At 38.7% G+C, this 13,627-nt stretch overlaps 1 protein-coding gene across 5 annotated transcripts in view; it reads left to right on the top strand.

The window, feature by feature from the left end:
• nck2a (NCK adaptor protein 2a) overlaps positions 1 to 12,634 on the top strand; it is a 76,882-nt gene extending 64,248 nt beyond the window's left edge. For all 5 annotated transcript variants that reach the window (XM_048193142.1, XM_048193143.1, XM_048193144.1 and 2 more), the window contains 2 exons: positions 8,198 to 8,988; positions 11,053 to 12,634. In XM_048193142.1, coding sequence (XP_048049099.1) covers positions 8,198 to 8,988; positions 11,053 to 11,247 — 986 coding nt within the window. In that variant the 3' untranslated portion in view covers positions 11,248 to 12,634. The remainder of the gene's footprint in view (positions 1 to 8,197; positions 8,989 to 11,052) is intronic.
• Positions 12,635 to 13,627: the final 993 nt, after the last annotated feature.

The following is a 13,627-nucleotide window of genomic DNA, read 5'->3' as shown; positions in this document are numbered from 1 at the left end:
CACAAATGATTGGTATCACTGCCACTGGTTCAGTCGACAGAAATATGGGACACACATAATAACTGCTGAAATATTTGCACGGAAAACGTTTCTCAGGTCAGTCGGATGAACGTGCATGGTACGAACAGTGTGTGTATATAGCCATACAGCTGCAGGCGCCACTGCAGTATCTAACCAAATTTAGCCGCACTGCCAGGAAAGGAGGAGGAGGTAGGTTGGGGTGCCCTCGGGCCGGATAAAGATGATTGGCAGGCCGCCAGTTGAATAGCCCTGCCCTAGGGTCTCGTAGACTTCAAAGAGTTAAGTTCAGCATTTGAGCAACCCACTGTGTTTACATTAAAACCACATTAGGACAGGCATTTTGACCAAAAAATGCATTTGATTGTTCACACGCACATTATAGCACAGCATGAATACTCATACATGCACTAACTTTAGTATTGACTTACTAGTACTTTTGACAAAAGTCTTGCCATTTTTATTTTCCCTGCATTTATTTTAGCTTATTCCTTTTTCTGTCACTTTTGGGGATTCTATCACCTTCTAAAATATCAATACTGCACTATGTGGATGTTGAGATGTGCTAAGATAGGAACAGTCCCCCTGTCTAAAAACATTCTTCATCTGCAACATTTTATTTCCCTAATAGAGGCAGGACTCAGTGAATGGAGTCTGCAGGTTTACTGTGGGTTAAGTTCCAAGCTAATCACATAGATGGAGAGTTAATTTAATGAAGAGATATTTGGGTAGTATTGTGGTATGGAGCTTAATGGACAGCATAATGGTAGGGGGAGCACCATTATTGCAGCTTTGATGGTTGGATGATTTTGCCTGCTAAGAAGTCAATTTTATATTGGACAGTAGATGTACAATAAACCGAAGGTGTAAAGGTTAAGGAGAAAGGAGTGATTGATTTCTGGAAATGTGAGTTAATGGGTGATTATTTTGCCAACTTGTAAATAAAGATGGGAAAAGCAGAAATCAGGGCTTTGTGTGTGTACAGTTGTGTGAGTACCTTTGTGGAATGGGGTATGAATATGCCTGTCTGGCTCTGTTAAAATGAATGTGTTGGAACGGCCATGAGGGAGTTTTTGTTATTGTATTACTTGCAGTAGTTTGGTGTGCCATGTTTTTGTCATTTGAGATGGACCAGATCAGCTCTTTAAATCTCCTCTGCTCAAATCAACAGCTTCATACTTCTCTGGGACTTTTGAAAAGAGGTTTCACATTTTCACCTCAAAGACTTTTCATAGATTTTTCTGTCTTCTTTCTCCTCCTTTTTTACACCTTCTCAGGCGTTCCTCTCACGTATTTGTCACTGGTGGTGGGACGTGCTTCTATTTCGAGATTTCCCAAAAGGTCTTTGTTCTGTTTGTGTTGCAGCATTCATTCCCTGTCAGCACGAGCCTCAGAAGTTCATACCACTATCAGCCAACACAGTCTCAGAGTTCCAGTATAGGGAAAAAGTTTGTACTCCCTTTGAACTGGAAGATTAACTTCTAACTGTTCTTGTTTGCAGTCCAGGTCACTCCCCCATCATAGAGATTTGAACGCTGTTACTACTACAAACTGAAAGTCACTGTTTAGAGCACTAATGTTAGGCCCCGCGATAAAAACGTTACTGACCAATCCTATCTTAGCAACTATTTCCATTCCATTATATTATCAGATGAGCGTTTGGATAGTTTAAACAGACTTTTCCTGACATTATCTAAGAATATTGTCAATGCCAGGGCATGTATAAAAGTGACACAAGGAGCTGGGGCCCTGTTTACACCTGGAGATGTGTTTTGGTCGATCGGATCACAAGTGGACAATGCTACATGCAGGTGTAAACGGGGTTTAAAACGTTTTGAGCTTGTCCACTTTCAACCACTTCCAGAGGTAGTCGAAAACTCATTCGACCAGATTGCTTTCATAGTGTAGATGCTCATGTGGTTGATTGGGTTCAGACCGTCACAAAAGACCGCCTACTCTCCACCTACTGACCTAATGCATGATGGGAAGCATGCTAGCCAGACGGGATTTACACTTTGTCGACTGAAGACCCAAGTTTGGTTTGAAGATGAAAAATGTACCAAGCACAATGTTCTCTCACCATTCCTGATTTGTAACACGCAAATGGTATAGACCCTCCCCTCAAAGAAATCAGGACAGAAGTGGTTGAAGATGGACAAAAGAGATGGGTTAAAGGTGTAAATGGGAATGTGTCTCCCTTGTCTACTTGTGATCTGATTGCCCAAAACACATCTTTAAACCAGGTGTAAACAGGGTCTGAAAGTTCTGTGTAACCCTCATTCCCAAATAAACATGTATAGTATCAGTAAGAACAACTACATTTGCTCAAATTTTAATTCACATGAATAACTTCATATCATGATTGATTATTGTATTCACTTCAGAGTAGTTAGGTACTTAAGCCCATCCCTATTCCAGACTGCAAAGGGTTGATATATCTTACTTTAAAGTTAGGAATTGTTTCCAGTTAATTCTCACCTCAGAAAGCCTTTGGCAGAGGTATTTCCAGGTAAATGTGCAGTGTGGTGTGAGACTGACATCCCTAGGGGAATTACCTGTTAAGTGTACTTCAGTGGTCAAGGACCCAGGAGTTGAGGACTAATGGAAAATGGGGCTGCTTCTTTCTTTTGTTGTCTTCACACATATGACTCATGTGCAAGAGATGTTTGTGTGTATGCGTGTGCAAGCACACATGGATGCATGTGTGAAAGCTTTGCAGTTCATTTGATAGGCTCCTAGAGAATTGTGACAGATATCAAATGTTCTGTTATTCTGTGCATCACTTGCAAAAAGACGCTGTTTTTGTGTGTGTCCTTTTTAATGCAAATGCCCCCTTTCAAGAGGAGGGTGGGGCTTCAAGAGCTCATGCAACAAACAAATAAACAGGACAATTTCATGCACTGCGGTGTTTAGCAGTGTTCAGTTCGAACCGGAGTCGGACAATGATGCCTACAGAGCAAGAGAATATATGCTGCATGGAGATAGAACAGGTATAGTTTAGTTTAATTACGGTTATAAATTATGTTGTCATCTTGCTTTTATCCACTATTAGTACAAGCCTGTTGTAGCAGCCCCTGTCCGAATGATGGCCAAAACTTTTGTTTTATGACATTTATTGTACTTCACACAAAAGATGAAGCATCTGTTTTCACTCTAGAAAATCACAGTAAGAGCTGAATAAAACACAGTACAAGAAGTGCGCATTAAAGTCTTATCCATAAACTCTCTCTCTCCCTTGCATTATCATCAACATACACAACGAATTACACAAAAACACTCGTTACAACTAACAGTAAACAAATATATACAGACCTTATGCCTTTTCCGGGGCCGCTTAATAAACTGATAAACTTTTTATCCATAAAACAACTCAGATGAAATGTTATAAAGTGCTCGCTCTACCTTTCATTACTGTCGTAACCAGTATCCGGAGACTATAAGCTGGATCACGAACAATTGGTTCTGATCCATCCTTAGTAACAACTTTTTAGCAGAACCTGTTTTCTGTCGTCCCTTTGTATTGACCCTCGTTCACAAAGCAGTCAGGTGCAAAATGATTTGCACGGACACAAAAGAATTTTGGTATGTGGGGGCCAGTGATGGGAATAACGGCGTTATAAATAAACGGCGTTACTAACGCCGTTACTTTTTTCAGTAACGAGTAATCAAACGAATTACTTTTTCTCCCGTTATAACGCCGTTACCGTTACTGGCAAAAAAAAATGCCGCGTTACTATAATTGAGCTCACTGAAGCGGTTTTCATCCGAGTAGGCTCTGCAGCCATAGGACCTGCAAAGTTTTTTCTCTGGGGTGTGCTGCGGATAGCCATACACAAATATAATTTTAAACTGATAATAATAAACGTTGCTCTGTGTGTATGTGTCTGTGAGCATTCGAGCGGAACGCGAGCTCAAGCCAGAATACCCTTTGTGAACATGCAGGATACCTATATGTGAAATAAGTTTTCTAGTCGACTAGTAGTTATTAATTTAAGCCGTTAGTTGACTAATCACATTTATATTAATTTAATTTCTTAAATACTGGAGCGAATAAACCATAATAATGCGTTTATGTAATATAGGCTATATAGAACTCAAGCGCACGCATAAAGCTTGCCATAAAAACACGGCAAAAGTAATAATTATGAATGTGACCAAAACAGCAAGGAGACATTTTAATTGTTTATTAATAAAGTAATGTTTTCTTAATCAGTGTCGGCTGTGAAGATGAAGTTGACATTGCTGACTCTCGTTATCTGCTCATTGTGGGCGCGCCTTGAGAGAGAATGCACATTTCTTTCGGTTTAGTCTACATAATCAGAGTAGCCTATTTCTTTTCGTTTTTAGATATTTCAAGCTTTCTATAGATGTATTTCTCATGTATGTGAGGCAAGCAGCCGCTGAGTTTCGGTTTATTTAGCCTATAAGTCGCGCTCCAGTTCACGCGCCAGTGATCGCGTCCGCGCCTGCCATGATTATATTGTCTGCTATATTTGCTTCTTATTTATTAAATCCAGGCAATTGGTTGATGAAACATTGATTAAAATTAAGATACAATTTTTACAAAACGAAATCCACTTTAAAGAAAGGCTTTCTACAAAACAGAACCTAATGATGTGTTTAAAATCATGTCTGACCCATTCCATGATTGGATTCAATTGCGCATCTTATGATGCATTTCACTCATGCTATTCACTTTTCATAATCAAGTAAATTAATTTAAAACATAACATAGGACTATTTAAACATAAATATGAAACTACATTTTCTTTAATGGCTACCAACACCTATTGTAGAGTAGGCCTACAGAGAAATTTCATAAGCAAGAGCTCATCGTCACGAGTCGGATCAAGAATAACTTATTCTTAGACTTAAATTTAATATTGGGGGCATTCAAGTTATTTGACATATTTAAAAAAAAAGTAACGCAATAGTTACTTTCCCTGGTAATTAGTTACTTTTAAAATGATGTAACTCAGTTACTAACGCCGTTACTATTTGTGAGAAGTAATTAGTAACTATAACTAATTACTTTTTTAAAGTAACGTGCCCAACACTGGTGGGGGCGCATTCTCTTCAAAAACAAAACAAATCCACTGCGTCTTCAGCGGCTCTGGGAGTACAAGAAGACTTATGTTCACTCTTACATCCAACAACAAAACACCTGAGTTGCTTACTAGACATTGTTGTTGCTACAGCTGCTCCGGACTGGAGAAAATGGCAGACAGTGTACAACTTGCTCAGGTAGAGGTCTATGTGGATACGGCAGAGTCCGCCAGCAGTCGTGGGTGGGGCCTGTGCAAAGTGTCGTCACTTTGCCCAGAATATGCAAATGGCTTGTTCTGAGACACTGCTTATAATTTATGGGGATTAAAAAATGAGGAGTGGGTGGATTTTTATCATTATAGGGTGGTTGTGGTTTTTTTGTGTCTTCTCCTTGCACCTTTCCCAGTCTTATCAGTACATAGCAGCTCCAGCATACTGCCCCGGTTGCTTGGGAGGCCCATTGCGACTGAGTTGCTCACAGACAGCTAGGGTTAGGAATATGCAAGGAGTTACCAGGCCTCAGCTCAAAATATCCACACCTCACTACACTATGTACTGAACGTGCACATGTCATGCACACACATGAAGATTTTGATTATGTGTTGTACGTGTCCACAAGGGATCAGTAGAGGAGACGGTGGCAGATCTCCTCTGTTACCTGGAAACAAGCGAGAAGGCTTATTTTTGGCTGCCTTGTCAGGACACTCAGATGCAAACCAGGGCCCTACTTGGGATACAGCAGGGTACCTGTCTGTTTCAGTGGCATTTTTAGAGAATAAATGTATTGACATGTACAGCGAAATACTGATAACGGACAAAAATCAGCTCATTAAAAAAACCAAACAACAAGATTTTTAAATCTTAAGGCTTTTCTCCAGTTTTGTCACCAAAACATGCACAAGACATGCACACATTGAATAGGCAGCAAGAATCCTGGTTATTGTGTTTATATGCAGAGCAAAATTGGAAAATGGGCAAATACCTATGTGTGTATCTGGTTTTGCTAGAACAGTTTTTGACCTGTCCTATATTAGATTTGTCAGAAGTACTGACTTCGGTACCACATCGGTACCGGAATTTAAAAAATGTGATGCTTTGAGCACGGATTCGTAAAAACCTCTGATTGGCCATTGTATTGACGCGCTCATCGGATATGTCTGTGATTGGCTTCAATGATCAACGCTTCAAAATCATTGTAAATAGTCATCAATGATGCTCTTCGCCAAGCGCTTACACAGATACACATGGGAGCGTCTGATAGCAGGCGTCTGTCGTGGACTAGTCCGCTGATAGACGCCTGCTTTGAAATGTCAAATGTTCCCGCTTTCAAAACTCTTTTAAATTCAAACACTTCCTTGCTCTTTCAAACGCTCCTGTGAATTGATCATTGTAGCCAATTACAGACATATCCGATGACATATCAGAGGTGTTTACCAAGCCGCTCAACAGCGCTCAAAGCTTCACATTTTTTAAAATTTCAGAACCGATTGGAACCGAAGTCAGTACATTTGACAACTCTATCCTATATAAAAGAACAACAGATTTTAATCTTGCACATTGATTATTAATAGGGATGAAACGGTTACCGGTTTGACGATAAACCACAATAAAATTCCCGACATTTAGTATTACCATTTCATATTTTAATTGTCATTAAAACCATATTTGAAATATGTTCCAGTGTGTGTATCAGTACTTTTTGAATATTTCCAGCATATTTTAAAAATACCGTGATAATATCAATAACCATGATCATTTTGGTCACTATAATCGATATGAAATTTTCATACCAATTTATCTCTAGTTATTAAGCATAATCTGTACAAGATTTCACTTTTATTTTATTTTGTATTATTTTATTTTATTTATTTATTTTTTTGTGATAGTGGTGTACGTGTATGTCTTTATGATCTGTGCTCAAACCATTGTCTGTTTCTTAGGTTCCTATGTTAGATAACCAGATCACAGTAATCCCATTTCTCTTTAAAGCTGAATTTGAATGTCTGTAATCCTTAATCTCTCTTTTCTTCCATGGTTCCCAATGCACCCCTAAGGACTCAAGTGTTTACTTTCTTCCGTGGCCTTTAACACAGCCTTCTCTGTCAGATCCCTAGTCTTGAGTAGATCAGCTTCTATTTGCCCTGAAGTGGTGGCATTTTTCTATAGTAGGAGAAAATGTAATGCTTTAAGACATCAGGGAACTTAAAGGTACTTGGCAGTCTGCGGTTCATTGGAGAGTAGGAATGGAAATCGTAAGGAATTTAAAGAAGTCTGTGATTTCTGCACCACTCGCTTCACCAACATATTGGCAAATAATTTTTCTCCCATTTGGCAACCAATAAATTTTCTTTTTGTCTTTGTGACCGATTCATTCAAAAGAACCATTCACTAAGTGTCTTTCTGGTCACACTAAATGTTTATTGTTGTGTTTGCAACCAGCAAGTACATTGCAATAGAAAGGCATATCATATGTTTATCATCATATCAATGATCTGCCTAGACTCAAATGAATCACCTTGGTTTTTTTCTGTTTTGAATAGGGGTGTAACGGTACGTACCTTGGTTTTTAAGTCAAGGTTCGGTACGGTTTTCAATCAAACCATCACTAAAAGGTTAAGTAAAATAAAACAGTACATGTATTTAGCCAAAGATTTCATTTCTCTAGTGAACTAACAAACTGCGGACACTGAATGGCTTTTCTGAAGTAAATGCTACATGACATATTGTTTACAAGTTTTCATTAATGTCTTTCCGCTGTTGAAACTGATTGAGCAATTACAAGAGATATGACCATTTCAGTAAGTTGTACTGTATCTTTCAACAATACCTTCAGATGTTCTTTCATGTTTATTCTGTAAGGAAGAGATGATCGCGTTCACTTTGAATTTCGTAATTTTGTGTACAGAATTTGAAGGAAGACACTTTGTTTCTTCTTATCGAAAGTAACAAAACACAGAGCTTATTGCGATTATTAGTGGTTAGGCTACAATGTTGCAATGTAATGCTTCGGTACACACGTGCACCGTACCGAAAGGGTTCGGTACGAATACGTGTACCGTTACACCCCTAGTTTTGACAGCTTTCTTCAAGATTTTCACTTCCTTACTGTTCTGCCTCTTTCTATTCCTCTCAGGCCTGGGAAAAACGAAAAGGAAGACCAGTGCTCGTGATCCATCTCCCACACCCAGCACAGAGGCAGAATACCCATCCAATGGCAGCGCAGGAGGAGGTGGAGGGGGCGGGGCCGAGCGGATCTATGACCTGAACATTCCCGCACTGGTGAAGTTCTCTTACGCAGCTGAGCGTGAAGATGAACTCAACCTCATTAAAGGGGAGAGGGTGGTCGTCATGGAGAAGTGCAGTGACGGCTGGTGGAGGGGCAGCCATGCCGGCCGTGTTGGTTGGTTTCCATCCAACTATGTCCAAGAGGAGGTGGGATACGCAGACCATGACGGGGTCTTTAGTGACACGTTGGGGGGCTTCCGGTCTTTGAAGGTGGGCCAAGGGGCGGCGATGGCCAACGGCCGGCCAGGAGGCTCCGGGAGCTCCGTTCTGCATGTGGTCCAGACTCTGTACCCCTTCAGCTCAGTTACAGAGGAGGAACTAAACTTTGAGAAGGGTGAGACTATGGAGGTTTTGGAAAAGCCAGAGAATGACCCAGAGTGGTGGAGGTGTAAAAACAGCCGCGGCATGGTCGGCCTTGTGCCCAAGAACTATGTGGTAGTGCTCAGTGATGGACCAGTAGCAAAGAGCTTAGGGTCAAGTCATGGCTCGCCTCACATCAGTCACACAGTGCCCTCACGCACAGGCAAATTTGCTGGAAAGGATTGGTACTATGGTAACGTGACACGGCACCAAGCAGAGTGTGCGCTTAATGAGAGAGGAGCGGAAGGGGACTTTCTGATACGGGACAGCGAGTCATCGGTAAGTTCAACCGATTTTGAACAGTTCGCTCACATCTGAATGCCAAACTACCTGATGGAACAACCTTTCATAGTAATGCAGCCTTATTTTTTAGTTTTGTAATTTATGGGAAACCAAAGTAAAAAAAGACTCTAGCCAACTGAACCGCACAGTGTGAACCAATTATTTGTCGACCCACAGGATAGTGAATCAGTTTATTCCCACATCCCACTGACTGTATTGTGTGACGCCAGACCAATTTGGACAGTGCTGAATAAACCATGAAACTTGCGCAACTTATTTGAATTCCATCGAGACTTTCATTTACCATAGACAAATTGTGTAGGTTTAGACAGTATGACCAAAATCTTGCACAAATGTCATATCACATATTACATACAGTATATATAATGTAATACAATATATTAATTGTACATATTACACATATTTTTAGCTAAAAATTCATTCCAAAACTGTTTATACAATATTGCATACCCTGTTTGATAATCTGGTATCTGGTAATCTAATCTTGTATTTTTTTCTTTGAAACTTTTTGTGAAAAGATATATATATATATATATATATATATATACACAGTTGCATCATCAAAGGCATCAGTAAACTATTATACAAAATTTATCAATACACATTTGAGTAGTTCTGAGAATGTAAAGTTGATGAAAAATGAAAAAAATCAAACTGGCTCTAAACTTGCGTACACAAAATTATTCGCCCTCCCAAAAGTCAAATTTGTGCAGAATCTTTTATTCTTTATAACCTCACTCATAAGCTTTGCAGTTTTGCCGAATGCCACTCTTGACCAAGAAGAACATAAAAGGCTGACTTGAATATGCTTAAATTCATTGGAATATATAACTGGAGTTGTGGAAGAATGTTTTAATGCTGGATGTGAGCAAACTGGAACTGTTGGGACCCATGGATCAGCGGTACATCTGGTGCAAAAAAAGCAACGCTTATGAGCAGAAGATCTCCATCTCCATGGTCAAACATGGAGGTGCTCCAGTCTTGTTATGGGGGCTCTGTTGCAGGAAGTAGAAATCTTGACTGTATGAAGGACATCATGAATTCTTTGAAGTATCAAGCCATTTTGGCAAAGATGGTGATGCCTTCCGTGTAGAAACTGAAGCTTGATGATTAATGGACTTTCCTGCAGGACATCCGTCCCAAAGTATACATCCAAATCTACTTAAGCTTGGTTCAGGGATCATGTTCTTTAGTGGCCTGCCTGTACAGTCTTTAGATTGAAATCTTATTGAAAATATTTGGTGGAATTTGTAGAAATCAGTGGTAACATGGAAACCAAAGACTATCAGTGATCTGGAAGCTTTTTCAAGCGAGGAATGGTCCAATATTGCAGTAGAGAGATGAAAGAAGCTTCTAAGCACAGGCAGTGTTTATTGGAGGTTATAAAGAATAAAAGATTCTGCACAAAATTTGTCTTTTGGTGGTTGAATAATTTTGTACACGCAAGTTTAGAGCCAGTTTATTTTATTTTTTATTTTTCATCAACTTTACATTCTTGGAATCACTCAAATGTGTATTAAAAACTTTGTATAATAGTTTACTGATGACTTTGATGAATTGTTTTCATAAAATTTTGTTCTCAGCAGCAAAATGTCTTGCAGGTTAAGGGGGTTGAATAATGTTGATTGCAACTGTATTACACACACCTGTGGCCTTTGTCATTCGAATGTCATTTGAATTCAATACTCATGCTTCAAGTTACAATATTTCTTGGCAACCAGATGTGAGGGGATCGTAGCAACAAGAAAAACTTAATCACTCCAATTATAATTAACAAAGCTGTTTCTGCAACAATTTTCACTATATGCCATAGTTTTCTGCATGTTGGATTTTTAAAATCATGCCATAGTATAGCAAAATGTCCCTCTGTTATTTATTTTTATTTCATTAAAGAGATCTTGAATCAAGTTCTCTTGCCTGTTCTATTTCAGCAGTGATGTGGCCTTATTTCATTTTAATCAATGCTGCCATCTGGTGTTTATGCATGGGAAAGCAGCGGCAACATTAATCCCACCAATTTATCTCTCTGTTGTTTTCCAGCCCAGTGATTTCTCCATTTCTCTGAAGGCTGTTGGGAAGAACAAGCACTTTAAGGTGCAGCTGCTGGACGCAGTGTACTGCATCGGTCAGCGGCGTTTTAGCAGTATGGATGAGCTTGTAGAGCACTACAAGAAAGCGCCCATCTTCACCAGTGAGCAAGGAGACAAACTCTACCTTGTCAAGCCCCTTGCCTGAATCTGCCACTGTTTCAACAGACATTACCTCTCCCCCCGTTTCCTACTCGTCTTTCTTTTTTTCTCTTCCTGCACACTCCACTGACTTTACTAAAGAGGATGAAGATAGGCTCCTTTCCCAAGCAACTTCAAGGACTCTTTGACATTTCAGAGCCCTGCGTCGCCTCCACTCTAGTAGGGCGCAGTAGCAACTTTATCATTCTTTTAAAAAGAGATTCCATCCTTGATATGTGTTCTGTTTTTTTTTTTTTTTAAGTGATTTACAGCCACCTTGGAGGTTTTAGTAAAGACAGACAAAATGCCATCTTCACTAAGCAACATCTGTAGAACTCTTTTGCAGCCTTTGGACAGCTGTTCTTCTGCTCTTCCTGTTGCTGGTTAATTCACAACCTCAACCCACATTATATTGGTTTACATTTATTTGCCCAAAAAAGCATTACAGTATGTACAATTGTAGGTCTTGTACTGAATTAGCAGAGGAGAATACATTCATGTGCATGTCTTAACCTTGATCCTTCAGAGCAGATGGCCATGTGAAGAATGAGGAGTGTGATTTGGTTCTCCATTCATAGCGCTCATCCAACGGCCACGTAACATTTCTTTGTGTTCACACTGGTTGAATCCAAATCCAAATCAATAGTTCGAATGTCAGGTTTCACCCTGAAATAAAGCGGTGCTGTCCCATCCTCTGAGCCTTTAAAGACACTGTTTTTGCATCTACAGTCCGTCCAGCATTCATGAAGGCAGTGTTTGGACTTCTCTGCTCTTACAATGCGAACATACAGGTATTTCTCTTGGATCAGAGTCACTTCAGGGTTTCTTCAGAATCAGGGTTCTTCATAAAGGGAGATAAATGCCGCAGTTATAAGAGGTGTCAAAAGAGACAGGGATAAACCAAGAGATTGTAGCTTCTAAGAGAGAGTAGTTTCTGTAGACCAGAAGAGAGTTTGAATGTGTGTCCTTTCAACCAAATGTGCCACCCACTTCCAGTTCTGCTACTATTGATGTCTTATTGCACCTCACCAACATGTCTTCTCTGCTCTCAGTAACACATAGTTGATTGTGAACACTAATTCAAGAGTAATAAAACAAAAATATGATTTTATTTCTGTACTTTTGTCAATTACTATGTTTACCAATAAGTGTGTTGGTCAAGGGGTTTTCAGATTTTTTTTTAAAAAAATCTATTTGTCTGAATGTTATTGAGCAATGTTATTTAATTCCTCTTTCCACTGTATGTACATATATATATATAAAAAAAAAAAAAAAAAGATATGGTGCATATATGAATCGTTTAGATCCAGCATTATGGTACTGTATTGAGGACAGTGTGGTGAGAATTGAAATACTTTTGTTCAATAAAAGTTTTGCAGAATAACGTAAAAGGATGTTCAGCGGTTGCCTGTGCTTTTTCTCATTTTCCCAGCAATACTGATTTTTATGGTGCAGAGAATGTATCAATAATAAATTATAATAAATTCACGGTTTAAAAATCTGCATGTCATGTGTACAGTTTACCAGTGGATGTCACTATCAGAAAGCAGAGTAAAGCAGAAAACTAACACAATGCTCCTTGCCAGTCTTTTCAGACCATATATATGAAGTTGAAAAATAATAATAATTTGGGACATTTTACAGCATTTTGCACCACCATATATATCCATTTTCCCAATGTCCACATGCCTGTCAATCCCAATTTCATGATAAATAAAGCATTTACTATATGTGATCCCCACCCCCCTTTTTAAATTATTAAATTTAATTTAGCAATTATAAAAGGTTTTTAATTTGTCCCTTAATTTATTGTCCACCCTGTTATTTTTCACTACTTACCCTTTAAATGAAAGTTAGAAAAAATAATTGACAGATTAATATCATATCATAAAGCTGTCATCTTAAGAAGGAAAACAACTTGGGAAATTGATTCAAAATAATTGTCTATTTTTACCAATTTTATCTTAAATTTGATGTGGTCAACCTTAGTATATCCACCCTGTTGAGGGAAAAATCATAGTTTTAAAATTACAACTTTAGGTCAGAATGTCCACTCTGTTAAGTCAGAAAAACTAACAGAGTGGACACTAAGAGTGGACACAGTTATTGTTAAAGTAATGTATGTTTAAAGTTGACAAACTACTGTATTTAAAGTTCTTTGGCATTGTATTACATATTGTTTCCCATCTAAATCCAGTTCAAATAAAAGTAACAATATAACTGGCTGTATTTAAGAGACAGGAAATCATCCATCCTTTATGCCACTTGCCCACCCTGTTATGCATTTTTTAGAATAATTTCATAAAATCAAAAAAAAAAAAACATACTAATAATTAAGTGACAATGAAAATGTACTGTAGTATCAATAATACAGTACTTTAAAAGTA

The sequence above is a fragment of the Megalobrama amblycephala genome, linkage group LG6 (assembly GCF_018812025.1).
Source record: "Megalobrama amblycephala isolate DHTTF-2021 linkage group LG6, ASM1881202v1, whole genome shotgun sequence".
Lineage (NCBI taxonomy): Eukaryota > Metazoa > Chordata > Actinopteri > Cypriniformes > Xenocyprididae > Megalobrama > Megalobrama amblycephala.
This window is presented reverse-complemented; position numbering and strand designations above follow the sequence as displayed.